Below are 26,538 nucleotides of genomic sequence, written 5' to 3'. Positions count from 1 at the left end.
ATAAAAGCTGTAGTGAAATAACTTTTAATAGAAAACATATTTATAATCTTTATGCTCTTTTGGCTTACTTGTACTTTTGATACTTAGGTAGGATTTACTGCCCTTAAAATGCAGAGGTCCTTGGGGCACTAACTTTTTAGTTAAAGTAACTTGTTTACAGTCATATGAGTTATAGAGTTGGGAGCTCAGCCTCCTGACTCCTAATCCGGTGCTCTTCCTGCTACAGAATGTGTAGAGATGTATAAATTGGATGTCTGCGTACCTCTAGACCCTGCCACTGTCCCCAGGTGGCCTTCTCATGCCCTGTCCTCCCTCTTCAGCCCTGCTTTGGGGGAGCTGAGGGCTCTAGGCTTGACCTTTCAGGCATGGCCTTACCAATGAGGAGGGGTCCCTCTGTCTCTTTTGGTGCCCAGACTATCTATAAACTACCTTGTGGTGGTCTAGCTTTCCTTCTCTGTCTGCTTGGAGCTGGAGGGGTCCTCCAAAAACATCTCGTATAGTGCTTTCATTTTCTTTTTTTTTTTTTTTTTTAATTTTTATTTATTTATGATAGTCACAGAGAGAGAGAGGCAGAGACACAGGCAGAGGGAGAAGCAGGCTCCATGCACCGGGAGCCTGATGTGGGATTCGATCCTGGGTCTCCAGGATCGCGCCCTGGGCCAAAGGCAGGCGCCAAACCGCTGTGCCACCCAGGGATCCCAGTATAGTGCTTTCATTTTCTAATGGAGAGTGGCACCAGACTGGACCAAGGGCCTGCAGTAGAGGCCAGCCAGGAAGCCATTTGTCCTGCTCATTGCCTGCCAAGGCTTCAGGGCCTAGGTGTCATTCACTCTTGAACTCTTTTTTTGTTCACAGGCAGTTTCATCTGGTGATGAGAAAGAAGGGTTGAAACATCCTGGGCTGATGTTGAAATATTCCACATATAAGAACTTGGCCCAGCTGGCAGCCCAGCGAGAAGACCTGGAGACAGCTATGGAATTCTACTTGGAGGTGCAATTTTTGCAATGCTTAGCTTGGGTTTTTGAAAGCTTTTGGTGGAGGGGTGAGATTGTGGTCTTGTTGGCTTAAAAAAAAAAAAGAAAGAATTTGTAGTGGCGCATCACCAAGCTGTGGTTCCTGAGACCCTTATCAGCTGACAATAGTGAGTTCAAAGAGAGCAGGGGCCTGCATGTGCCTTGGTCTTTTGCTACTCAGGGCATGTGTGGCCATGGTGAGTTGCTTACTCGCTCCTGGTCCAGGTCTACACCAGTATAGTGGGCATAGTAAGAAAGAGGGTGGTTGTGAAAAATGAATGAATTGGTACGTATACAACTACTGAGAACACAGCCTGACCCTGGCCCTGTACCTGCTCATAACAGTATTGCCATGATCTCTGTGCTACCCACACTGTCTCTCTGGGCACCTCTGAGATGCCAGACACCACACAAACTGCTTTCCACACATGCACTAACCATATGTCATCTTGCAGGAAAGGTGTCTTTATATTCATTTTAGAGATGAGGGGACTGAGGCTCAGGATCTCACTGCCAGTCAGTGTAGGAGCAGGGATGTGAACTGAGGTCTGTCTCCAGATCCCATAATCTTTCTAGAATCCCACAATTTAAAATTAAATAAAAAAATTTAAATACCACAAAAATATTCCACAAATCCCATTTTCTTTTAATGGTACTTTCACTTCCTTTATCTATCAAATATGTAAGGAATACAGATGTTCAGAATAATAAATTCTGTCAAAAAGATGTTCTGAATTTGATAAATTGGTTCATGTAACTTATGTTTGCCATTTTTCTGGGTGGTTTGAGTGGCTGGGTTGATGCTTTGCCCTTTTACCATGGATGCTGGCTCAGCAAGAGAGCCAGCTGACTGAGCTCGTGTGTCCTCTGTGCTGCTTCCAGGCAGTCATGCTGGACTCCACAGATGTCAACCTCTGGTACAAAATTGGACATGTCGCCCTGAGGCTCATCCGGGTCCCCCTGGCTCGCCATGCTTTTGAGGAAGGCCTGAGGTGCAATCCTGACCACTGGCCCTGCTTGGACAACCTCATCACTGTCCTGTACACCCTCAGCGATTACACAAGTGAGTCAGGTTTGATGACTCTCTCCCATGTGCTGTGTTTTTGGGGACAGAGAAGGGAGGGCATCTTGGGTAAGTTGAAGACCAGGTTAACACTGAAGGGCTTTCTGCCCAATTGTTGGGAAGGGAGATGACTTTGCATTTCTGCTTTATTGCATGGGTCTTTCTCACTCAATTGAGATTTCTTGACTGCATTATAGTGATAGGTAGCATGTTCTCTGAGTGGTTTTTCCCTTTGCTTATCTCATTTTCTCCCTGCACTGTCCCATTCTGTGCCAGCCTATTTCTATAACTCGCTGACAGATGACCTAACAGCTTCAGATTGACTCCTGGTGTTGGGAACCTCACTACCTCTTTTTTTTTTTTTTTTTTTAAGGATTTTATTTATTTATGAGAGGCACAGAGAGAGAGAGGCAGAGACATAGGCAGAGGGAGAAGCAGGCTCCCCACAAGGAGCCCGATGTGGGACTTGATCCTGGATCCCGGGATCATGCCCTGAGCCAAAAGCAGACACTCAATCGCTGAGCCACCCAAGCGTCCCTGGAAACCTCACTACCTCTTAAGGCAGTCCGTTCCTTTGTAGAGCAGCAGGGCTACTTCTGCTAGATGGAGCCCTGTCTGCCCTCCAGTTGCTTAAGCTCCAGCCTTGCGGTCTGCTCTGCAGAGAACACTTGTTCCTTGCATGGGCTTGTCCTGAGGCAGGCACTGATGAGGTGTTCTAGGAGTCAGCCTCTTCTGGGTGTCCTCTGAGGCTAGGGTAGAAGGAGGCTTTTCAGGAGTACTTGGAGCAGTGCTGAGCGCAGTGGGAGCCCAGGGCTCTGTGAGCTGACTCTATGCTGCAGGCTGGTCTGGTGTGTGAAGGTGCTCTATACCTGCTTGGGCCGCATTACTCTTTTTAGGACAGACATACCAGTGAGCACTTGATATTGCTTTCAAGGTTTAGGCCTGGAAGACTGGCGAAGACGTTTTCCTTCCCTTTTTTATTATTTATTTGTTTGTTTAAAGATTTTATTTACTTATTCATGAGAGAGACAGAGAGAGGCAGAGACACAGGCAAAGGGAGGAGAAACAGGCTCCATGCAGGGAGTCTGATGTGGGACTTGATCCTGGGACTCCAGGATCATGCCCTGGGCTGAAGGCAGATGCTCAGCCGCTGAGCACCCAGGAGTCCCTCCTTCCCTTTTATAAAGACAAATAGTGTGAAGCATTTTGAGAGACACTATGCCCTGCTCACCCTTCCCCACCTCCAGTTCTCCACAACTACTTTTTAAATCTCATTAACTGAGGTAACACACATACACACACACACACACACACACAGAGTAAAGTGCACAATATTTATATGTGAAATGTGTGAAGTTGCAGAACATTTCTAGAGCCCCAGAAGGCACTCTGCTTTGGGTCCCATTCTGGTTATTACCACCCTGGAGGTGACCTTGATTTCTCCCTTTTGTCACCAGAGATGAGCTCTGCTTCTTGTTGAGGCTCCTCTAGGTGGTATCAGTTGGCGATGTATACTCTTCTCAGCCTGGCTCCCTCAGCTGTGGTTTTCCTGTCCATGAACGCACCCAGGCAATCCCTGGGATCTCTTTATTCTGTGTTGTCTGTTATGTGTGTCTACACAATTTGACCATTCTGTGCTTGCAGATTGGGTCATTTCCAGAGTTGAGTTCTTGCATAACACTGCTGTGAATGTTCTGGTGTACATCCTCCACTGGACATAGCACTTGTTCTGGAGTGCTTACCCTGGTTTTCACACTCACCAGTAGAAATGTGATAGTGCTTGTGAGGTGCCCTTTGGACTCCCACAGCTTTTCCTCCCGAGTGGTGTTTAGACTCCTCTTGGGGAGCTTTTCCGACAGCTTGGGTGTCACTTGAGGTGGAGAGTCTTTTGTCCTGCCTTCCTTTCCCCAGCTACCTGGTTTAGTTCTTTGCACCCCTCTCCCATGATAGAAGTTGTACTTGGTAAACTTAAGTCCTTGGGGGAAAACAGGCCTGAGGGACTGAACGCTGCTCTGTCTGGAGAACCCTGACTCACTCTTCTTTCTTTCTTTCTTTCTTTCTTTCTTTCTTTCTTTCTTTCTTTCTTTCTTTTCTTTCTTTTCTTTCTTTTCTTTCTTTTCTTTCTTTTCTTTCTTTTCTTTCTTTTCTTTCTTTTCTTTCTTTTCTTTCTTTTCTTTCTTTCTTTCTTTCTTTCTTTCTTTCTTTCTTTCTTTCTTTCTTTCTTTCTTTCTTTCTTCTTCTTCTTTCTTTCTTTCTTTCTTTCTTTCTTTCTTTCTTTCTTTCTTTCTTTTATTTATATTTTTAAATTTATTAGAGAGAGAGAGAATGACATAAGCAGAGAGAGCAGGCTCCCTAGTGAGCAGAGAGCCAAACATGGGGCTTGATCCCAGGACCCTGGGATTATCTCCTGAGCCAAAGGCAGACATTTAACTGACTGACTGAGTCACCCAGGTGTCCCGTGGCACACATTTATTGATTTCAGTACGTGTGTGTGTGTGTGTGTGTGTATGTTTAACTAGACTCACACCCAGTGTGGAGCCCAACTTGAGGCTTGAACTCACAACTGAGATCAAGACCTGAGCCAAAATCAAGAATCAGACACTTAATGACAGCCACATAGGCACCCCAGACCTGACACTCATTTATACTCCAAAGTAGGGATGCCTAGGTGGCTCAGTGGTTGAGGGTCTGCCTTCGGCTCAGGGTGTGATCCCGGAGTTCTGGGATCCAGTCCCACATTTGGCCCCACGAGGAGCCTGCTTCGCCCTCTGCCCATGTCTCTACCTTTCTCTCTGTGTTTCTCATGAATGAATAAATTAAATCTTAAAAAAACAAAACAAGACTCCAAAGTAAAAGCAGCATGCTAAATTGACTCCCAGTGGCATTTATCCACTTGAGATGAGTAGGCAGGGTGCTTGGGACTTCTGAGGCCTTCCTTCCTTCTGTTGGAGTGCTGGTATAGTACAGCTAATGTGGTGAGCTTTACTGCAGCCAAAACACTTGCTGAGAGCCAGCATCATCAAATGCTCAAGGCCTCCTGGTTTTTTCTCTGGGTGTTTCTGATGGCCACTCTCATGTCCCACTGTGGTACCAGAGAAACTGTGTTCTTGTTTGTGTGGAGCAGGAACTCTGGGCCATCTGTGCAGATGTTCAGTCAGCAGCTTGCTGGGCTGTGCTGGGAGCACCCAGTCCCCTCCTGTTCACAGGTTGAATAGCCTTCGTGTGCCTTGCGGGGGGGCAGTGTTGGTACCTGTGGAGCTTTGGGACCAGGCTCTGCTCTCTCCTTCCATGGTACTTTAGGACACCATTTCTTTTTGTCTCTCAAGGCCTCCATGCCTACATCTCTACTTTTCCTTCCTCCTCACCCCTGGCTCCTTTGGTTATTCTTTTTTCTTTTTAAGATTTTTTTTTAAAGATTTTATTCATTTATTCATGATAGACATAGAAAGAGAGAGAGAGAGAGAGGCACAGGTAGAGGGAGAAGCAGGATCTCTGCAGGGAGCCCGATGCGAGACTTGATCCGGGGACCCCAGGATCACACCCCAAGCCAAAGGCAGACGTCCAACCACTGGGCCACCCAGATTCCCTGTCTGGTTATTCTTGATAAAAGTAGCTGCAGTCTATCTACACTCAGACTGCGAAGCTGAGCAGGACACACTAGTGTTCCCAGTGCCCAGTCAGAGCAGAGCTGATGCTTGGCTCTACTGTATTGTTTCCCTGTGTGCTTATCGGTTAGTCCTGGTGGCACCGGGCCTGCTGGGGACTTATAGCAGTCATGTCTATCAGAAGCTGTTCCCATTTATAAATGCCAAAGGCTTTCCTAATTCACATTGCAGCTCTGCTTCGTGACTCCTTGCTATCCCATTTTTTTTTCTGTGTTGCTTTGCCTATTACTGTCTACACTCCTAGAATTCCTGGAGAAGGCATAGGTTTTCCAGATCATTGATTTGAAAAGGCTCGTTGACGTAAATGTCTTTAATTTTAGGCAATAATTTTTTTCTGGTAAGAACAGTTTACGAAAAAGAGAAAGAGAAGGAGGAAAATTAGAAAATGCAAATAAGCAAAAGGAGCAGAAACCGGTTTTATGTGTACAAATGGAGTAACACTATGTGGCCTATTTGGTTTCTTGTCTTTTCCCTATGCCATCTTGTGGCCTTCTTTTTGGTCAGTGAGCACACCTCTGAACCATTTATACAGTGGCTCCTCAGCAACCCAGTGTGTGGACTGGGAAGCTTTCCTTGACCTGGCTCCCTTGGTGGGACACTGAGTGCTTTTCTGATTTTTTGAAGGCTCTTTTCCAGTTAGCTAATAGCTAATCACTGTGAGCCTGAAGATTTTTGCAGCAATTCCTAGAAGTGGGTTGTTGGGCCAAGAGTCTGTCTGTGCGTAATACCTATGGCTCTCCACAAAGGTCATACAGTCTGTCCTCGCCCAGCAGCATTTGGGTTTGCTTCATCTGCTGTGGGTAGTACTATTTGCAGGATCTTTCCTGATCGAATCAAGTAAAGTGGTATCTTGTTATTGTTTGCCATCATATCTTTGATTTCATAGTAGGGATGTTTTCTTGGTGTTACCCGGTAAGGCCAGAGGTTTGGGGTGCACACTCAGAAATCATATTGTTTCTTTCCTTGCCAGCATGTCTGTATTTCATCTGCAAAGCTTTAGAGAAGGACTGCCGGTACAGCAAAGGATTGGTTCTCAAGGAAAAGATCTTTGAAGAACAGCCTTGTCTCCGGAAGGACTCCCTCCGAATGTTTCTTAAATGGTGGGTCCTACTTCCTGTGCTGGTTCTGCATTGCCTCTCTCCCACAGCAGTGTGTGCTTGGTGGATATCAGGAGGCATGTGCACCTCCTTCCCTCAGGTCCTGATCTTCTGGCAGTTGGGCCCCAGTACTTCATCCCCCACTGTACCCCTCACCTGGTTTTGCCTATTACTCACCTGTGTGCCTCATCATGGTGGTGCCTCCTTGGCTCTCTGCTGCCCACCTTTCCCACTGCCCTGACAGTTCTTGGCATTTACCAGCTCTCCTCTGGGTGTTTGTGGTAGCCTACTGTCTACCTTGTCTCCTCACCACCCACCATTTCCCTTTTCAGGGCTTTGCTCCCATGCTTCCCAAGTTCAGTGTCCCAGATATGACCTTGACACCCCTGCCTTGCCTCTAGGACAAAGCTTATGTTCAAAGCGTCACCTAGAAGATCCTTTATAATCTGTACCCCTTAGTTCTTCTCCTTGCTCCTATGTCTCCCTCCCCCAGGAGAAGACTGCTCTAGGTCCTTGACAAATTCCAGACTTGGCCTCATTGTGTACTGTCCTATCCCTGTGCCCTGAAAGGCTATCTTCCCACCTCTCTACCTCTTGTGCCATTGCTCCTTCTTCATATTCCAGCTCCCAGGTCACCTCTGGGCAGCTTTCCAAACTCTGACTGTCTCCCTCCCTCCACCTTCCAAATGAACCAACTCTTCTATCCCCTGGCCCTTGGCCCCTGGAACTCAGCTGGTGAGGAGTTAATGGTTATTTATCTTCATGTCTATCCCTCATAAGACTGTATTTCTTGTTCAGATCTGTCCTGATGGTACTATCTTAAGAGAGAAAGATTAGATGGAAAAATAAATCTATAAGCTTGTGGCTTTGTGGTAGACCCTGCTCAGAGGCATCAGCACAGCCTGGGGAAGGAGGGCAGGTATTGCTGGGCCACCTCAGGTGGATGTGTTTCTGTGTGAGGGCGCCTGAGGCCTCAAAGCCCCTATCCTTTCTGTAGTTTGGCTACAGCAGGGACTTTGGTGAGCCTAGGTAGTCTGATGACTTTTTGGGCTGGGCAGGATGCGGAAGTTATATTTTTTAAAAGTTCTCTGTAAATAATTGAGAGCAAGGTTTTATTTTTCTGCGGCTTTCTGACATTACTGTGATCTTGTTAATACACATGAAAAACGTTTGCTCAGTTTTGAATTGTAGAGGGAACAAAGGATATTAGTCACTTCTATTGTATATGGGTATTAAGAATGCTAATTACTGCCCTTAGAGGCCAGACTCAAGGGGTTATTTTATTTGTAGGAAGAATTAATACAGATTAAAGGGTATTAGCTTAACTGCATCCCTGTCTGTAAAATTTCAGCCTTGGTCCTAGTTTGTAACAATGTAATTTCTCTTTGTCCTACACGCTTTTAGTGACATGTCAATCCACGATGTGTCGGTGAGTGCAGCTGAGACCCAGGCTATTGTAGAGGAGGCCCTGGGGCTGCGGAAGAAGAGGCAAGCGCTGACTGTGCGAGAGAAGGAGCCAGACCTCAAGCTGGTGCAGCCCATCCCCTTCTTCACGTAGGTTGTCTAGGTCTCTGGGGTTGCTGGGTCAGCCGGTAGGCCTTGCTAGGAGGGAGAGACCCTGAGGCCTGACCCTGGGCTGATGGTGTGAGTGGGAGCTGGATGCGTGTTGGACAGACACCTACGGGTGTGCACTTGTTGACTGCCAAGAAGCAGGCCAGGTGTCTCCCAAGTACACCCAGTCGAAGTCTCTCTTTGCTCTTGGTATTCTTGATGCCAGCCACCTGCCACATCCCTCCAAGCCCCCTCTCAGTCTGCCCTTCCCAGTGAGGGAAAGGAAACTAATATTTGCTGAGCGCTGGACAGGAAACTGGGTTCAGAGCAGTCAGCTGGGTCAGGAGCCCTGGGCTCCCTAGATGAGACGTTTGTGAGTTTGGGAAGGGCCCTGAGTGCCTCCTTGTTACAGGGAAGGAGGGGAAAGCCTGAGAACACTGGAGAGGGCTGGAGAGGATCCTGGTTATATGACTAGAGAAGCCATCAAGGCTGTCCTCATGCAGGGTGAAGGCCAAATGGAAGCATGAGGGAGATGGGCTCAGCTGGAGGAAGCATTGCTTGGGAGTGAAGTCTGGGATTGATTGGGTTACTAGAGGAAGAGTGCAGAGAATCTCTCTCTCTGAGACGGAAAAGGTGGGGCTTTTAAAATAACCATAGTCTATCGTAGGGCTCAGCACACTTCTCTTGCAAAGGACCAGATGGTAAAAGCTTTAGGCTTTGTGGGCCAGGAACCATCTCAGTTGTGTATTCTCCTCAGTTGTATATTCTCCTCAGGGTGTGTGTGTGTGTGTGTGTGTAACAACCCTTTAGCTGGCTCTTAGATTATGGGCTGTACAAAACAGACTGTTGGTCATGGTTTGCCACCCTTGGTCTATTCTGTGCCCACTAAAAAAGGTATGAATAAATGAAATTGGGTACTTAAGGCATTAGACATAACCCAGCTGTGAGCAAATTCTTCCTTGTGTGCATGTAGCCCTTACTGAAGACAGGGAAAGAATAAGTAAGAGATCATCCTTTCCAGTCCCAGGAGCCTCCATTTGGTTAGATTCTGGATTTTAGAGCACCTTCATTTCCATTCAGTCTGCAGTACTTACTGGATGCTGGCTCTATGCCAGGCATTGTGCCCTGTGCTGGGGATTCAGCATGGTGGGCCCGGTTCTTCTCTGCGGTGATCTGAGGGGTAGTCAGTCACCCAGGAAAAAAGGCACATGCTCCAAACAGATGAGCCCTTTGATGAGAGGAGCACAGCACCTTGGGGGAGCTCATAATGGGGTTTGCATTGCTTTAGGGGTCAGGGAAGGCTTAGGTGGTGGAGCTAGAGTCTGACAGAGGAGTGGCATTGACCAGAGAGGCTGGGATGTGGGTGAGGGCCTTTTTTTTGGTCAGAGAGAAGCTTATGCAAAGGTCCTGTGGTATGCAGGAGTATGATTTTGTTTGGCAGAACTGAAAGAAAGCTAGCATGGTGGGAGTGTAGGGGTGGGGGGTGGGGATGTGAGATGAGGCTGGGTCAGTTGACTGGGTCAGGCCATGCAGCACCATGTAGCTGAGGGTGTAGTTTTTAGCCTGAGAGCTTGGGAAGCCATTGAGAGAGGGGTGGATGGATCTATCACGCCACACCGTATCATACCATAGCACAACCTATAACATGAGATAAAACATGAAACGAGAGACATTCTACAACATAACACACTACACCACAATAAAATGCACATGTGACACAACATATCATGGCATATGACATAGCATATGATAAAACACTCAGTGGTCTTGGTGTGTAGGGACTCACTGATATGACCCCATTATCACTGAGATGTTGCTCCCAAGAGGCTCTGCCTAAGGGCCCATTCAGCCCCTTTATTATTTTTATTTTTTTTAATTTTTAAGTATTTTATTTATTTGTTTAACAGAGAGAGAGAACACACAAGCAGGGGGTGCAGGAGAAGGAGAAACAGGCTCCTCGCTGAGCAGGGTGCCCAAGGCAGAGCTCCATCCCAGGACATTGGGATTGTGACCTGAGCCAAAGGCAGATGCTTCACTGACTGAGCCACCCAGGGACCCTTTAGACCATTCAGCTCCTTTAGCCCACATCCCAGCCCGGCCCTCTCCCCTACCTCACCTGCCAAAAAGGAGGATTAGTTGGCCTCAGAGAGATGCTGTAGGTGATTTAAAAATTGGGCTTTGTAGGGAAGGAGCTTTTTTTTTTTAATTTTATTTATTTATTCTTGAGAGACACACACACAGAGAGAGAGGCAGAGACACAGGCAGAGGGAGAAGCAGGCTCCATGCAGGAGACCGATGTGGGACTCGTTCCCTGGTCTTCAGGATCACTCCCCGGGGCTGAAGCTGGCACTAAACCACTGAGCCACCGGGGCTGCCCTGGGAAGGAGCTTTTGAAGTGAGTCAGTGGTTCTCATGCCTTCCTGATGGAGTCTGAATGTGCCTGACACTGGGGTGGCCGGGTGAGGGGAGGAGGATGCTGGGTCTAGCTGCCACTTGGTCTGCTCCACCTCAGTGGTGTTAGACTGCGGAGTTTGTCTCCAACAATGATGCCAAAATCATGAGCTCTCCCGCCTGCTATCATGGAGATGGCAGCCGCGGGCTCGGTCTACTGCCTCTCCACAGGCCTGCTGGCCCTATGGTTGGAGCGCCCAATGCTGGGTGCAGACCAGGGGTAATTACCCTCTCCTTGCAGCTGGAAGTGCCTTGGAGAGAGTTTGCTGGCCATGTACAACCACCTCACCACCTGTGAGCCCTTGCGGCCCAGCCTTGGCAAGAGAATTGACCTCTCTGACTACCAGGACCCCAGCCAGCCTCTGGTGTCTTCTGTGGTGGTGGCACCTGTCAGCGTGATCCAGCCAAGCCCCGTCACTGCCAACCCGGCTGTGGCAGTTGCAGAACCTGTGCTCTCCTTTGCCCCTGTGGCTGCAGCCAGTTTCCCTCTGCACAGTCCCAGCCTGCTGGAGACTGGTGTCCCTGCAGGTGAGGATGCCTCCTGGGGTCAGCTTTTGGGGAGGCCCCATTTGCTGGACTGGGGTGAGTTTTGGGGTCCCTGGCCTCTCCAGAGGGATGGGTCTCTCTGATGCTTTTAGCCCGAGGTTAAGTGGGAGCACCTCAGCCCTGCAGGTGGGGAGGCCCAGCCAACTCATAGGCTGTGGCTGGTCAGGGGCCCCCTCAGCGGTGAGGCACCCCGAGGGAAGGGGTCAAGGGAAGGGGTCGGAGCTCAGGAATGCAGCTTCTTGGGATTGCTAAAGTCCTGGGTGGTCAGTCCTGGTTTAAGGGTTGCTCTTCTCGCTTGTGACACATGGGGCAGCGGGGCCCTCTGCTGGTTCTGCTCTGCTGTGGGCCATGTGCCATAGCCCCAGGCCCTGCTGTGAATGGACAAGGAGTTTTTTGACCTTAAAAAGTCAGCAAAGTTACCACTGTATGTGGTAGTATATTTTTTAATGGTTTTACTGATTTTTATTTTCAATGAAGTTGTAAAAAGATTTCAGACAGGGCAGCCCGGGTGGCTCAGCGGTTTAGCTCCACCTTCAGCCCAGGGCGTGATCCTGGAGACCAGGGATCGAGTCCCACATCAGGCTCCCTGCATGGAGCCTGCTTCTCCCTCTGTGTCTCTGCCTCTCTCTGTCTCCTGTGTTTCTCATGAATAAATAAATAAAATCTTAAAAAAAAAAGATTTCAGACAAAAGTTCCCAAGCCTTTTCTTGATTTCTGTGTCCCAGAAAGAAAGAATATCTGGCAGTTAAACTTCTGAATGAACATGTATGTGGTGGTTCTAACTTTTTTTGCTTAATCATACATGCACTCCTTTGCTGTCTCTATACTTTCATGTCCCGTCATTGGGTACTCAGAAGGTCCTGTGTGGTGGGTAGAGTCCGTGTCGCCACCACATGCTCTGTCCTGTCCCAAGTACATGCACGGAGGTGCCAGGGGCTCTCCCAGCCAGCCAGTTGGAAGGGCGGGGGCCGGGAATGTTTGAGACCCTCCTGTGCTATAGCTGTGGAGCATAATCTTCAGATCGGGCTCGTGCATTTTGTGTTCGAACAAAGTGTGAGTTAAGTGTTTTGACTTTGAAATGAACTTAGGAGTTAAAAGATGGGAGGTTTCTTGAGTGTCAGAGATAAAGATAAAACACAGTGATAGAGTTAGAAAATTAGGGGCACTGATGTGCCTGTGTGGTGCATTTTCTTACCCCTGTCCCTTGTAAGATTTCAGTTTGTACTCTTTGTGAAGGTGATGTTTCTGGGGGAGATAAATCCAAGAAAGGAGTAAAGCGGAAGAAGATTGCGGAAGAGAGTGGAGAGACAGCGAAACGGCGGTCTGCCCGTGTCCGGAACACTAAGTGCAAGAAAGAAGAGAAGGTAGACTTCCAGGAGCTTCTGATGAAGTTCTTGCCGTCCAGGTACCGTGCACACTTTTTCTCACTTGTGACAACAAGCAAACCTCCAAACCTCCAGCCGATAACACTGATAAAGTTTCTCTTTCCATCAACTCCCACTCCTCTGGGCACCCCTTTTGTTTTCCTATAACATCTGTGCCAATAGCCAAAGCACAGATCTCACTGGATTGGGATCATGAGTTTTTCTCACTTATCTTCCCTCTGAACTTCCTGAAAGCAGGAACCATGACTTATACATCTTTCAGAGGACCAGATACTCCCTGGGCCCTCAGGAGATGGATGGATCACAGAGCTAGAGGCCACTCACTCATGTCTTCATGCACACACAGACACCCACTTGCTGTGAGGCCTAGGGCTGCTGCTGCTTGGTTGCAGACTCTGGGAAACCCCACAGAAGGGAGCACCCATTCTGTTTTCAGGAAGAGTGTACGTGCTTTGTTTCTCTAGGCTCAGTAGGATTCCCTTGAATTCTGAGAAGGAGGAAGACAGGCTTGTAAATCCTCCCTTGCTTTCACCACATCTTAGTGTTCTCAGAGAAGCCTTATGAGAGAAGGGTCCAGGTTGCTCCTAACTGGAAGGGGCCTGGGCCCTCATGCTCGTTACGTCAGTTTTTGCTAGCCCTCCTGCTTTTTGTCCTTGCTTCCTCAGCTCCCCAGAGGTCTAAGGCCCTCGATTCCTGAACTATCCTGGCCACCATTGTTTATGGAGCCCCAGTGCTTGGCTCCTCGCCTGCCTCCTCCCCTGCCCTTAGCTGAGTGGAGAGCGCAGTTCTGTTTCTGCTGCTTCATCATCTTGCTGCCATCTGACATTTGGTGGACACATTTCTTGTCTGCTGGGGCTTCCTCTCCTATCCCCTGTAGCTTTTTATCCCTTCACAGTTACTGGAGTGTAGTTTAGGAGGTAACCATGTGTGTTCAGTATGCGTCTTTAACTAGGAGTCTTTAGCTGGTGGTTTGGCCTGTGATTTATTTTTAGGGGTGACAACATTCATGTGCAGGAGAAGGAGTCAGAAGCTTCAGATGGATTATGAGTCCACTTTACAGCAAGATTCTGAATTTTCCTCATTTGTTGCCTTTCTTTCTGGGGTGAAAGTGAAGCACTAAGAAGTCAAGGTTGTTCTCTGTAAGTGGAGGATGTGGTTGGTTCTCCCTGATAAATTCCTCCTCTGGGTTAGTGCCAGGAGCAGGTCTCCCTTCAGGAGAGCTGCAGGATGGAGTGGTGCCATCCTGTTGATGATGCCAAGGGGTCTGAGTGACCCATTTCTCCATCTTCCCCTCAGTCCTGCTTAAAGGGTCATACCCTCTTTTTTTTTTTCCTAAGTTTTTTTTTTTAAATTAGAGAATGAGCGAGAGAGCACAAGTAGGGGGAGTGGCATAAGGAGAGAGAGAAGCAGACTCCTCTGAGCAGAGAGCCTGACATGGGGCTCAATCCCAGGACCTTGTGATCATGCCTAAGTCGAAGGCAGACACTTACTGAGCCACCCAGGCACCCATAAAATTTTTAAAAAATTAATCTCTACACCCCACTTAGGGCTTAAATTTACAGCCCTGAGATCAAGAGTTGCATGTTCTACCTACTGAGCCAGCCAGGCGCCCCTTTTGGCCTCTTTATGTGGAATGTCTTTTGCCTTCTTTAATTGTTGGTTTCCATGTCTGCTTCTTTGAACAGCCAGGCAGGAGCAATGTGAGAGCTTGCCCAGAGTAGCCACCCTGGGGGGCTGTGTGTAGTAAATGAAGCCATTGAAGAGTGCCCTGTTTTATGTGTTTATGCTGCAGGGCTTCTTGGTTGAGGGGAATCTACAGGATGGCCAAAATATGGTCCTTGAGAGGTGCTGAAAGAATGGTGCTCTCCAGACCCCAGGCTTTGTGGGGAGCCACGGAGCCATGGACGGCCCAAGCTCAGAAGGGCCTTCTGTGCCCCATACTCCCCTCACCCCCACTTTCTCCTTGCTTGCTGGGCTTTCCTCAGGTCTTAGAATGTACCTGGTGCTCTTCTGGCCTGTGCCTCTCCACCTGCCCCTGTGCTCCTTCTTTGCATGACCAGCCCCTTCTCCACCATTATCAGCATGGACATTATCCCCTCTGAGAGGCCTTCCTGACTCAGCTCTCTAAACTTGGTCTCCTGTGACCCTCTGTCTTAAGCACTCTGTGGTGCTTGGTCCTTATTTGGGCTCTTTGTTTTTTGTTTCTGTTTATTACCTTTCACTCTCATTTAGAAGGTAAGTTTACTGTGGGCAGGGTTTGCCACACTAACAGCTGAATTCCAGTGCCTGGCACATGCTCAGTAACCAACAATTCTGTTGGTGGAATGAATGAATGAGTGAGTGTCTAGACTAGATGCCAGCTTACAAAGGCATAGAAAGAGGCAGAGCCTCCTAGAGGCCTGGATTCTGGATTCTTCCCTCCATTCACTGATTGGCATCTGTCTTTTCATTTCTCTAATTGGGAGAATTCAAGTGCTTATGTCAGGATATGTTGGTGTGGCTTTTGTGATTTTGGTGTGTTCCACGCAGGCTAAGAAAGCTGGACCCGGAGGAGGACGATGATCCCTTTAATACCTATGAAGTCCAGTCAGAAGCCAAACTGCAAAGCTTCCCAAGCATTGGGCCTCACCGACTGTCATACGACTCAGCTACATTCATGGAATCTGGTAGGAATTGAGCAACTTGATCATTCACTGTTGAGAATTCTTCCTCCCATTTTTTTTCCCCTAAAGATTTTATTTATTCATGAGAGACACACACAGAGAGAGGCAGAAACACAGGCAGAGGGAGAAGCAGGCTCCATGCAGGAAGCCCGATGTGGGACTTGATCCTGGGATCCCAGGATCACTCCCTGAGTCAAAGGCAGATGCTCAACCACTGAGCCACCAGGCATCCCTCTTCCTCCCATTATCCTATAGCCTCCTTAGGTTTTGTTCTGGGGTGATATTTAAAGCATTATCAGGGGTTTGCCTGAAGTTATCTTGGGCCTGAGCTCTGTGGTCAGCTGGGAGGTCTGCTGAAATGTCTAGGCTCGTACTTGACTGGGCTCCCTGAAGGACGTGTGCTTCAGGCTGAAGCCAGGGGCATGGCTTTGCAAGTCAAATGCTCATGACACAGCTGTTGAGTGTGCATCGTGAGGCAGCGCATGCAGGTTGGTCCTTCACTACCCACTTAAAACCTGGAGGTTCAGAGCAGCTTGTTCACAGCCAGTGAGGTAGGGACCCAGCAGCCTGGCCTCAGCACTGCCACGTGGGAGGATGTGGGTGCTCTCCTGCCTTTCTCCCTGCCCTGCCCCACACCTGCCTCTTTCTTCCAAAGAACACAGGAGGGCATGGAAGGTCCTTCATTCAAGTTAATTGTTTCTCCCTGGGCAGAGAAGCAGGATGTGCATGCCTTCTTGCTGGAGAACCTGACCAACGGGGGCATCCTGGAGCTGATGATGCGCTACCTGAAGGACATGGGCCATAAGTTTCTGCTGAGGTGGCCACCAGGCCTGGCAGAGGTTGTGCTCAGCATCTATCACAGCTGGAGGAGGCACAGCACCAGCCTCCCCAACCCACTGCTGAGGGACTGCAGCAACAAGCACATCAAGGTCAGGTGGGCGGGCAGCCTTGTGAGGGCTGGGACCAGGGAGTGGGCACATGTACCTTCTGTGGGTATAGAGTTGCTGTCATATTGAGCCTACTTGGTTGCATCCATTTGTGGGCCTGGAACCTGGGCCTCTGGGGAGTCATGGGACCCTGGTGACCGAGTGGAGCTTGTACTTGGAGGTGAGAATGGCACAGGGCTGTTAGAAGGCTGTTGCCAGGTGAGTGACAGTAGTGAGAGTGGGGTGGAAGGTTCTAGAGGTAGAGCTGACAGGATAAGCTACAAGTGGGGGGCGAGGGAATGAGACAGTGGGCAGGGCTTCTAGGGCTAGTGGTGGGGTGGTTTACCGAGATGGAGGAGAGTAAGTGGAGAGGGTGCACAAAAGTGAAACATATGGCTCTGTTTAGGTGCCAGAGACTATTACTGATTTTTTTAGTGGGTGAGAAAATAGAAGTGCAGAGGCTAAATAGGTTGCTTAGGGAAGTGGTGGGGGCCACTGGCAGTAGGGGGCTGACCCATGCTCAGGCCCTCCTCCCCCACCCCTGCTGACTGCACCCCACACTCCAGGCTCCCCCATTCAGTGCTTCCTGAGGTTTAAGGGGACACTGAATACTCTGGTCCCCTTCTCCTGTTACAGGAGGAAGGCTGGATGCCAGGGAGGTTGCACTGGGAGCCTTTAGGGCCCATCTGGGTGGTCTTTCTGGCTGGGGCACACAAGGTAGAAGAGCTCAAGGGAGTTGACTGGTCCTTAGGGCCATGAAAGTCCATGCTCCCTCCACAGGAACACGTCAGGGACTGCATCCTGCCAGCTGCTGCCCATTAGGCCTGCTCCCTCAGGGGCAGTGTGGAGTGGCTGATGGCAGGTGAGGCTTTGGTCTCTCCAGGCAAACCAGGTTGATTATTTCTCAGCTGTGTCCACTTGGCAGGCGCCTCCTTATTGCTGGACCTCAGCTTCCTTGTGACTGTGGAGATGATGCCTGACCCAGCCACTTTTAAGGCTTGAGTGCTGTAGTATGGGTGCAGCATCTGGCCTGGCATTTGGCAGGTGACAGAGCTGCCTCTTCCATAGGGCAGTCCCTTAGGACTGAAGACAGGTCTCCGTCTCCTCCCAGGTCTTGTCCCAGTGTAGATCCCTGTGCCTCTTTTTATGTCCTGGCAAGTAGCCACTGATTAGAAAAAAAAAAGTAGGTTGAAGAAAGAATGATATCTTTATCAAAGTAAGTTTTACTTTTATTGCATCCCACGCCTCATCCTGTGATGACTCTTTGTGACTCCATTCCTGACCTTCTGCTGCCTGTCCTGCAGGATATGATGCTGATGTCTCTCTCCTGCATGGAGCTCCAGCTGGACCAGTGGCTGCTGACGAAGGGCAGAAGCTCGGCAGGTAGGAGGCATTCTGTTGTCTGTGGCAGGATTAATTTTCTCAACCCTCAGCATCCAGGAGGAAACGGGAGTGGGGAGCCTGAGTCATGGAATTGAGATTTACATCTGCAGTGGGTACATTTCCTGGGTTGGAGTGTTGGACTAGGGAAAATCCAGGGTCCCAGAGAAATCCTTTGGATGGATCAAGAAGTAGTTAGCTGCAGCTGAGCCCCCAGAGGGAGCCACCTGCTTGGTTTTTCTGTTATTCAGGATTGAAGGAAGTAGGATCTCCAATTTCTCAATTGGCACCTGACACTATGTGTCCCAATAATTTTCCTAGATGATAAGAATCATTCTGATTTTTATTTTTATTTGTTTATTTATTTTTAAAAAAGATTTTATTTATTTATTCATGAGAGACACACAGAGAGAGGCAGAGACACAGGCAGAGGGAGAAGCAGGCTCCATACAGGGAGCCCGTTGTGGGACTTGATCCCGGGTCTCCGGATCACACCCTGGACTGAAGGTGGCGCTAAACCGCCACCCGGGCTGCCCAAGAATCATTCTGATTTTTAAACCACTACTGGTGAACAAAGTTTAGTATGTAAAATGAGGGCCCTTGGGGTCTCTGCATCTGTCTGATTTATCTGACTTCTCTGATGCTTGCCACTTAAGGGGCTGTAGGGCTCCATGGGGCTCAGAGCACTTCTGGATACTAAAGCAGGTGTGACGAGGGCTAAGGGCTACCTCTAGGGAGCAGAAGGGTGTTTGGAATGTGCACATGAAGTTGACTTGTTCTGGCCTGAATGGTTTTCAGTGTCTCCTCGGAACTGCCCTGCTGGTGTGGTGAATGGCAGGTTTGGGCCTGATTTTCCAGGAACCCACTTCCTGGGTGACCTCCTGCAGCTGTCATTTGCCTCATCCCAGCGGGACCTGTTTGAGGATGGCTGGCTGGAGTTTGTGGTCCGTGTTTATTGGTTGAAGGCTCGGTTCCTCGCACTGCAGGTTGGTTCTGTGGTTGGCATTCCCTGGCACCCAAAGGGAGGGAAGAGAGCTGGACATAGTGTTAAGGATATGTGTGTATGTGCACCTGTGGCACCTGCTTAGCACTGGGCTCAGGGTGAGGAAGTGGGATGTAGTGGGGAATTTTCAGGTCTCAGATATCTCAGCATGGCCCCCACTCCATACAGCAAATCAGCATGACCACAGAGCTCTGGAAGGGATTTCCTATGCCTCCTGTAGACTTCCTCACTCAGGATTGCCTTGGGGTCTTGAACCCCCTTGCCTTTGTTTTCCTGAGAAAGCCTAAATGAGTGCATAAATTGATGCAGAGCTTTTTAGAAGGAAAAACCACCCGTCTTGCATGAATTCTCAGAACACTTGCCCTCAGAGCCTGGTCTGGGTGGCCAGAGTGGACTGACTATTACCTAGCACCTCACATTGTGGTACCTAGTGCACTGTGGTAGCATGGGTAAAATTGTCATAGTTGGTTCTGGAATTAGGACAGGTCTAGGTTCTAATACTGGCTCTGCTATTTATTTGCTCCTCATCTTGAACAAGACATTCAGCTTTACTCAAGCATCCTCAGTGTCTTCATCGGCAACATAGAGTTAACGATACCTTTCCTTAGAATTGTGGTATGAAGTAATCAAATCATTCATTGTTTGTTCATTCATTCATTCATTCATTCATTCATTCATTCAACAAATACTTATTGAGCTCCAGCTGTGTGCGAGGCCACCTTTTAGAGGGTATAGCAGTCATTGGACAAAACTGCCCGCCTGGTGCCTGTAGTCTGATGAGATTAGGAGGGTAAGGTGCCTGGCATAGCATGGTGAGTTTCCTTCCTTCTGCTCCCGTCTCTTGACTGCTTTTCCTCTGACCAGGGAGACATGGAGCAGGCCCTGGAGAACTATGACATCTGCACAGAAATGCTCCAGAGCTCCACTACCATCCAGGCTGAGGCGGGGACTGAGCAAAGAGACATCGTCATCCGCCTGCCCAACCTCTATAACGATTCGGTCGTTTCCTTGGAGGAGGTGAGTGGGAGTTATTTAATGGTGTTTTCTTAGTCAAAGATTTATTCTGAGTTGGCCCAGTTAGACCAGGCCTGCTGTGTCCCCGTAGAGCAGGAAAGCAGCCCATGGGTTGAGCAGGGCTCCTTCCTCACAGGAGAGGGTGAAGGGGCCTGGGAGAGGCAGCTCTGGTGCATGAGGGCACTTTGGACTCGCAGGCACACCCACTGAGGGAAAGTAAGTCCAGGGGGCAGGGATGGCAGGAGGCATTCACTGGCAAGGTCTGGAGTGATCATTGCTCAGCTCTTTGGGCCATGTGCTGGAGCAGCCCCAGCAGGATTAGGGGGAAACTGCTGAAGGAACCTGTAGTGCTGGTCTGGCTATGGGTTGGGTCAGCAGTATGGGGCATGTATACCAGGCTCAGTCTGGTTCTGATCTTGTTCTCGTTGCGAAGCCTCAGACTCTGCCACAGTTCTGTGGCTGTAACATATCCACGTCAGCTGAGTGGCCTTCAGACTCTTGCAGAATTTTTTGGGCAAAGCCAAGTGGAGTGTCCCTGCTCCCTGCGTTCTGAGGGCCACAGCAGAACTCCTATGAGGAGAGGGTTCTGTGGGTCAATGGTGTGTATCAGCCTCTGGCCCAGGGCTCACCCAAGTCCCCAGTAGCCTCTGGTTCCTCAGTTCTAGGAGTCTTTTGAATTCCACAGAGAATTTTGTGGAACCTCTCTGCTTCTTGGGTAGTTTTTGTTTTTTGCTATTTTTTTTAAAGGTGTTTAAGTAATCTCTATACTGAATGTGAAGCTCAAACTCATGACCCCGGGATCAAGAGTCACGTACTCCTCTGATTTTGCCAGCCAGGTGCCCCATTTTTTTCTATGTTTGTTTTAAAGAACTGAATATACCTTGACCTTAATAGAAGTACTTTTTATAATGCATTAGTTTAATGTAAATGCTGATTGTATTAACAGGGAATCTACTTTCATAGTCCTCATCTGGGCCTAGTAAATGCAGACACTGGCCAGATTCAGAGAGGATGTGAGGGGTTTGTCATTGGACAGCATGTCTGGACCTTTTCCAGATTGATAAGAACCTGAAGTCGCTGGAGCGGTGCCAGTCCCTGGAGGAGATTCAGCGGCTCTATGAGGCTGGTGACTACAAGGCTGTCGTGCATCTTCTTCGCCCCACCTTGTGTACTAGTGGATTTGACCGGGCTAAACACCTGGAGTTTATGACCTCTATTCCAGAGAGGCCCGCCCAGCTGCTGCTGCTGCAGGTGTGTGCTACTGATGGTGCCCCTTGCCCTGACCTCCTACCTTCTTTGCTTGGTTATGGGTTTATTCTTTGGAGGCTTTGAGGTGGCCCTCAAGAACATGCACCTGGAAGAAAAAAACAGGAGTAAAAAGTGCTGACTGGCATCCAGGAAGATGCTAGTTAGAAGATACAGTCAAGACCAGGGGAAGCTGGAACCTAGGAGTGCAGGTCGTAGGATTCTGTGTGGCTCAAGGTGTGAACCTATACTTGAATTGGAAAGTCTGCCTGGCAGATGAGGAAGGAAGAGTAGTCAGGGTGTCACCCATCAATCCACCTATTTGTTCATCTGTCTGTCTTTTTATATTATCTTTGAGATTAAGTCAAAGATAAGTAGATGTTCAAATGGACAAACTATACAATATAATCAAGATCAAATAAATATCCATGAACAATCACATGGTTGAGAGAAAACACTACTGTGGGGTTTGAAGCCATGTGCTTTCTCAGCTCCTCCATGCCTCCCTTCTTCAGAGAGCTCACTGGGCGTCAGAATCTGCTGGGTGCTGGGCAGTTACTCAGTTTCTGTGCATTGGTTCCTCATCTCTAGAATGGAGATGATCGTAGTCCATTCCTCAGAGGCCTGCTACAGGGGTTATATAAATTAGTGTGTGTTGGCACCACGCCTGGCATGTAGCAAGCACTATATGGGTGGGTGCTGGCTCTCACTAGTGCCACCATCTTGTGGAAGCATGGGGTTTGATGATAAACATGATATGTTTAATGGCATTGGGTGGTCTGGCGTCTTGTCCCTTATAGTTCACACACTAATCACATTGTATTTATTATATATTGGGTCCTTCCCTTCAATTTGGAAAGAGAGCCCAATTTTCTCCCAGGCTTTTTGCTCTAATTATGTCAGACATTTCAATTAACTTTTTTGAACAGTGAAACAGTTAAGAGGTGCAACTATAGGAGCAAATGGAGGCATCTCTATTCTGGTGAAAGGGAAGAAAGAGTTGGTTCTGGGAAGGAAGAGAGGGTGAGAGGGGATCCCTGGGTGGCACAGCGGTTTAACGCCTGCCTTTGGCCCAGGGTGTGATCCTGGAGACCCGGGATCGAATCCCACATCGGGCTCCTGGTGCATGGACCCTGCTTCTCCCTCTCCCTGTGTCTCTGCCTCTCTCTCTCTCTCTGTGTGACTATCATAAATAAATAAAAAAAATTAAAAAAAAAAAAAAAAAAGGAAGAGAGGGTGGGAGGGAGGAAGGGAGGTGGAGGTTCCAGTTCCTGGCAGAGGAGGGTCAGGCTGGCCCATGCTGAGATAAAGGGCTGAGATATGTCTGACCTCAGTTACCATGGCAGGCTTGTGATTGCAGGCTTATGGGGACGGGGTGGGTGGGGTGGGTGGGGTGGGTGGGATGTGGGGGAGTGGAGGCGTGTCCAGCATGACTGCATACAGGAGGGATGGCTGGGTGTACCAGGGAGGCCATTGGGTGGGGAGAAGAGGGGAGAAGCTAGCCCTCTTCGCCTGTTAAGATGGCTCCAGTGTGACCTGGGATCGAATCCCATGTCGGGCTCCCAGGTGCATGGAGCCTTCTTCTCTCTCTCCCTCTCTCTCTCTCTCTCTCTCTCTCTCTCTCTGTGTGTGTGTGTGTGTGTGTGTGTGACTATCATAAATAATTAAAAAAAAAAAAGACCATTAAAAAAAAAAAAAAAGAGATGGCTCCAGTGTTCAGTTGTCAGACTGCTCCTGTAGTCCAGAACCCCTAGGTGTGGCAGGGTGCTCCACTGATGGGTTGGACAGGCATTGAGCAGTACTTGAGAGAGCTGTGGCGAGGCCTGGGTCAAGTGCTATGGAAGCACCTGGTCTTTATTTTGAGGATAAGGGACCATTGGTTTTTCAATTTCCCATGGAGGGGGTATGTTTTCTTATTGATTTGGATTGCTTTTTATATTTTAAAGATACTAATCTTTTTTATTTTTATTTTTCCTAAAGATTTTAATTTATTCATGAGAGACAGAGAGAGGCAGAGACACAGGCAGAGGGAGAAGCAGGCTTCCTACAGGGATCCCAATGTGGGACTCGATCCCAGGACCCCAGGACCATGACCTGAGCCAAAGGCAGATGCTTAACCAACTGTGCCACCCAGGCGACACCCCCAGTTTGCTCTTAAATTGTGGCTTTTTTTTTTTTTTTTTACATATAAGAGTTTTGAATTTTATGTTGTCAAATCTTTTAATATTTTCAAATGTTTGTGATTTTGTTCATTATGCTTAGATAGCCTTTCCAAGATTGGAAGAATATTTATTCACTCATTCCACATACACAGATTGAGCTCCTATAGTGTGCCTGACACTGGACAGGGGAGAGAGGCCCCCTTTGGCCAAACCTATATTTTAGAAGGGAGGCAGATTAGAAGCATGTCAACAAATAGAAAAAAGTATATTTGCCTTTGTTTTCTTCTAGTGGTGGTAGTTTTGCATTTATCGTGCTTTGTCTAGCTTTTATAGTGTGTCTGTGGAGGGGGTCTGATTTGGAATTCTCTCTAGCAGTATGATGGCTTGCTCTATTTAGGCAAGCTGCCTTTTATGTTCTTTGATAAAATTGTGTAGTTTTTTTTCTGGTTGAATTGATTCTAAGTTCTTGATACTTTTGGTTGTAGTTTCGAGCAGGATCTTTTTGTTGGTCATTATGTTTTCCGACTATACATATCTGGTTTATAGGAACCCTATTGATTTTTGCACATTTATTTTAAATCTAGCCACTTTGCTACATGCCCGTTATTTCTGATAGTTTCTGTTTGTTTGGGGTAGGCAATCATGTTGCCCACAGTCAGCAGTAATTTGGTCTCCTCGTTTGTTGGCAGTTATTCTTGTGCTTTTGAGCTCTTTCTAGCGTTGAGCCCTAGGGATTATGTCACATTAGAGCACTGCTGGTGGATCTTGTCTTGTCCCTGACTTTCATGGCAACGCTGGCTGCACTTTCAGATCCATAGTCTTTATCCTGTTACAAAATAAGCCCCTGTCCCTTGCATGATTAGTGTTTGATCGGAGGGGTTCAGCTTGGGCCTTCGGGTTCGATGTCTGCACCCTGTAGACTCCTTCATGCCTTGGACCTCCTGCTAAAGAGTACTGGCTTTCTCTAAAGAAACACAGGTTCCATTTTCCTGGCAATTAGGGCTTTTAAATTGGGGGTGGTTTTGATCTGTGTTCAGACATTGTAGCACATCCCAAAGGCAGTTTTGGGCACCCCTGTCTGTGTCACCTCAGGGAGTGGCAGCTGTGCCTGTGTTGTGGAGCTGTGACCAGGCCTCAGCTGTGGCGAGGTCAGAGCCTAATAGGGCACTGGGCAGCAGGTGCTTCCTGCTGTTCTAACAGGCTGCCTGCCAGATCTGCGAATTCACAGCCAGGCTGAGTTTCCCCACACAGCAGCATGGTGATGAAAGTGGCTGAGACTGAGGTGCTTAAGTGGGTTATGTTCTAGAGCAAAAGGAAAAGGAGCTGCATGGAAAGCGATGGCTCCCTAAGAGGAGATGCTAAAATAGTGTGATATACTGCAAGCTCCTCCACGTGCCAGGGCACAGGGCTGAGCGTGCTCATTCTCTGCTCTTGGTACCTTGTTCTACCTGAGCACCTGGGGTGGATGGGGATGCTTAGAACGATGACCTTAGTGCTGCCTGGCTGGTTGCCTCTGCCGTGGCCTCGACTCAGGCCCTCCTCCACAGAGAGAGTCCCTCCTTAGCAGCCTGCCCTCCCTGCTGAGACCTCTCCAGAGCCATGGCACCAGATGAGTGCATGACTGGGTGGCCGGGGTCATGGTGGCTCCGGCTGAGAGCTGACAGAGGTAGTGGACTCACTCAGCCTCACCCTCACCCTAGGGGCTTGCCGGCTCTGTGACCTCATCCATGTTCCAGCTTTATAAATGAGGAAACTGAGGTGCAGAGGTCAAGCCCCTTTCTGAAAGCCCCCTGGCTGGCACATCCATGCTGTGACTGCCCTCACAGATGCAGTGGAAGGCCAGTGGAAAGCCTCTTCTTCCCCTTTTTTTTGGACTGCCCCTTGTGTCTTTGTCCCCACCTACCTGCCTCTCAGTTCTGAGGACCAGGTGTGCAGAGTGACATCACAGCCCTGTCATGGTACACTTTCCTTCTCCTCCCCGCCCCTCCCTGTGCTCAGGACTCCTTGCTCCGGCTAAAGGACCACCGGCAGTGTTTCGAGTGCTCTGATGTGGCTTTGCACGAGGCTGTCCAGCAGATGGTAAATGCGAGTGAGTCTGCAGCCAAGGAGGAGTGGGTGGCCACAGTAACCCAGCTGCTGCTGGGCATTGACCAGGCGCTCTCGGCTGACAGCAGTGGCAGCATCCTGAAGGAATCATCTGCCTCCACTGGCCTCACCCGGCTCACCAACAACCTCATCCAGGTAACCCACCACTCCTTGTGGACATTCCCGTTCTTCATAACTCACCGGCTTTACTGCAAGCTAGGACCCCAAGGGGATGCATTGGGTGCTCCTGTTGTAGGAGACGGGCACCTCAGGTGGTGGGGGTCACTATGCACTGGCTGCACACCTTCCTGGGGCTGCTCAGGTCTGGGAGTTGGAGATTGCTGAGCCCTTGGCACCACAGGGTTCTTCTATACCACCCATCCCCAAAGGATGGAAGCAGGCTCAAGCAGGAGGCCGTGACTTGTGTGTGGTGGAGGTGGAGCTGGGGCTGGAACCCCAGGCCCTCTGTCTCCCCGCCAGGGCTCTCTACCATCCCATATCATCCTGGCTCTCATGGCTGGGGTGGTCACAGTACTCCACATCGTCCAAGTGGGCTTCATAGCAGGGAACCTTCCTTAAGCTCTCTCTTGACAATGACTACTCAGGCCATCAATAGGTCCTGCCAAACCCACATCCTTAACATCCCCATTCTTTGTTTCTCCTCTCAGTGTATAGTGCTCTGCCTTAGCCCTAGGCCACTGCTGCCTCTTCTTTGAACTATGGCAGCGTGCTCCCTGCATTCCTCCTTGCCCACTCTACCCTCCCAGGGCAGCCATCACCCTGACATGGAAATATCAGTGTACTCCTCCCTCTCTTCAACCCTTCATAATCCCCCGGTTGCCCATTGCCCAAGGTGCGCCATCCTGCCCAGCTTTCTTTACTCATCTTTCACTCCTTGGCTGCCTCTGGGCATCTGCCTGTATGCCTGTATCTGCCACCAATTCCTGCCTTCTTGGTATTGGTTCCACCACAGCCACTCACCTGGAGTGTTACTCCACTCTGGGAAACCTCAAGGTTTTCCTCTGTCCCTACCCACTCCTCTGTGACCCCACTGTGGCCGTCATCTACTTTAATCACAGCAGCTATACTGATTCTGATTCTTAATTTTTTTTTTTTAAAGATTTTACTTATTTATTTATTTGAGAGAGAGAGAAGCACTTGCGAGTGCAAGCAGGGGGAGGAGCAGAGGGAAAAGGATAAGTAGACTCCTCTCTGAGTGCTGAGTCCAGTGCAGGGCTTGATCTCTTGATCTTGTGACCATGACCTAAGCCAGAATCAAGAGTTGGCTG

General features: G+C 49.0%; 1 protein-coding gene across 7 annotated transcripts in view; it reads left to right on the top strand.

Annotated features, from left to right (window-relative positions):
• CABIN1 (calcineurin binding protein 1) overlaps positions 1–26,538 on the top strand; it is a 151,489-nt gene that overhangs the window by 16,378 nt on the left and 108,573 nt on the right. For all 7 annotated transcript variants that reach the window (XM_072803448.1, XM_072803443.1, XM_072803444.1 and 4 more), the window contains 13 exons: positions 856–990; positions 1,896–2,076; positions 6,712–6,841; positions 8,243–8,392; positions 11,082–11,368; positions 12,623–12,791; positions 15,301–15,437; positions 16,146–16,363; positions 17,665–17,743; positions 18,539–18,726; positions 19,608–19,760; positions 20,814–21,008; positions 25,163–25,405. In XM_072803448.1, the coding sequence (XP_072659549.1) occupies positions 856–990; positions 1,896–2,076; positions 6,712–6,841; positions 8,243–8,392; positions 11,082–11,368; positions 12,623–12,791; positions 15,301–15,437; positions 16,146–16,363; positions 17,665–17,743; positions 18,539–18,726; positions 19,608–19,760; positions 20,814–21,008; positions 25,163–25,405 (2,265 nt within the window). The remainder of the gene's footprint in view (positions 1–855; positions 991–1,895; positions 2,077–6,711; positions 6,842–8,242; positions 8,393–11,081; positions 11,369–12,622; positions 12,792–15,300; positions 15,438–16,145; positions 16,364–17,664; positions 17,744–18,538; positions 18,727–19,607; positions 19,761–20,813; positions 21,009–25,162; positions 25,406–26,538) is intronic.

The sequence above is a fragment of the Canis lupus genome, chromosome 27, assembly GCF_048164855.1.
Source record: "Canis lupus baileyi chromosome 27, mCanLup2.hap1, whole genome shotgun sequence".
Lineage (NCBI taxonomy): Eukaryota > Metazoa > Chordata > Mammalia > Carnivora > Canidae > Canis > Canis lupus.
Note: the sequence above shows the minus strand (reverse complement) of the source record. Positions and strands in the feature narration are given on the sequence as shown.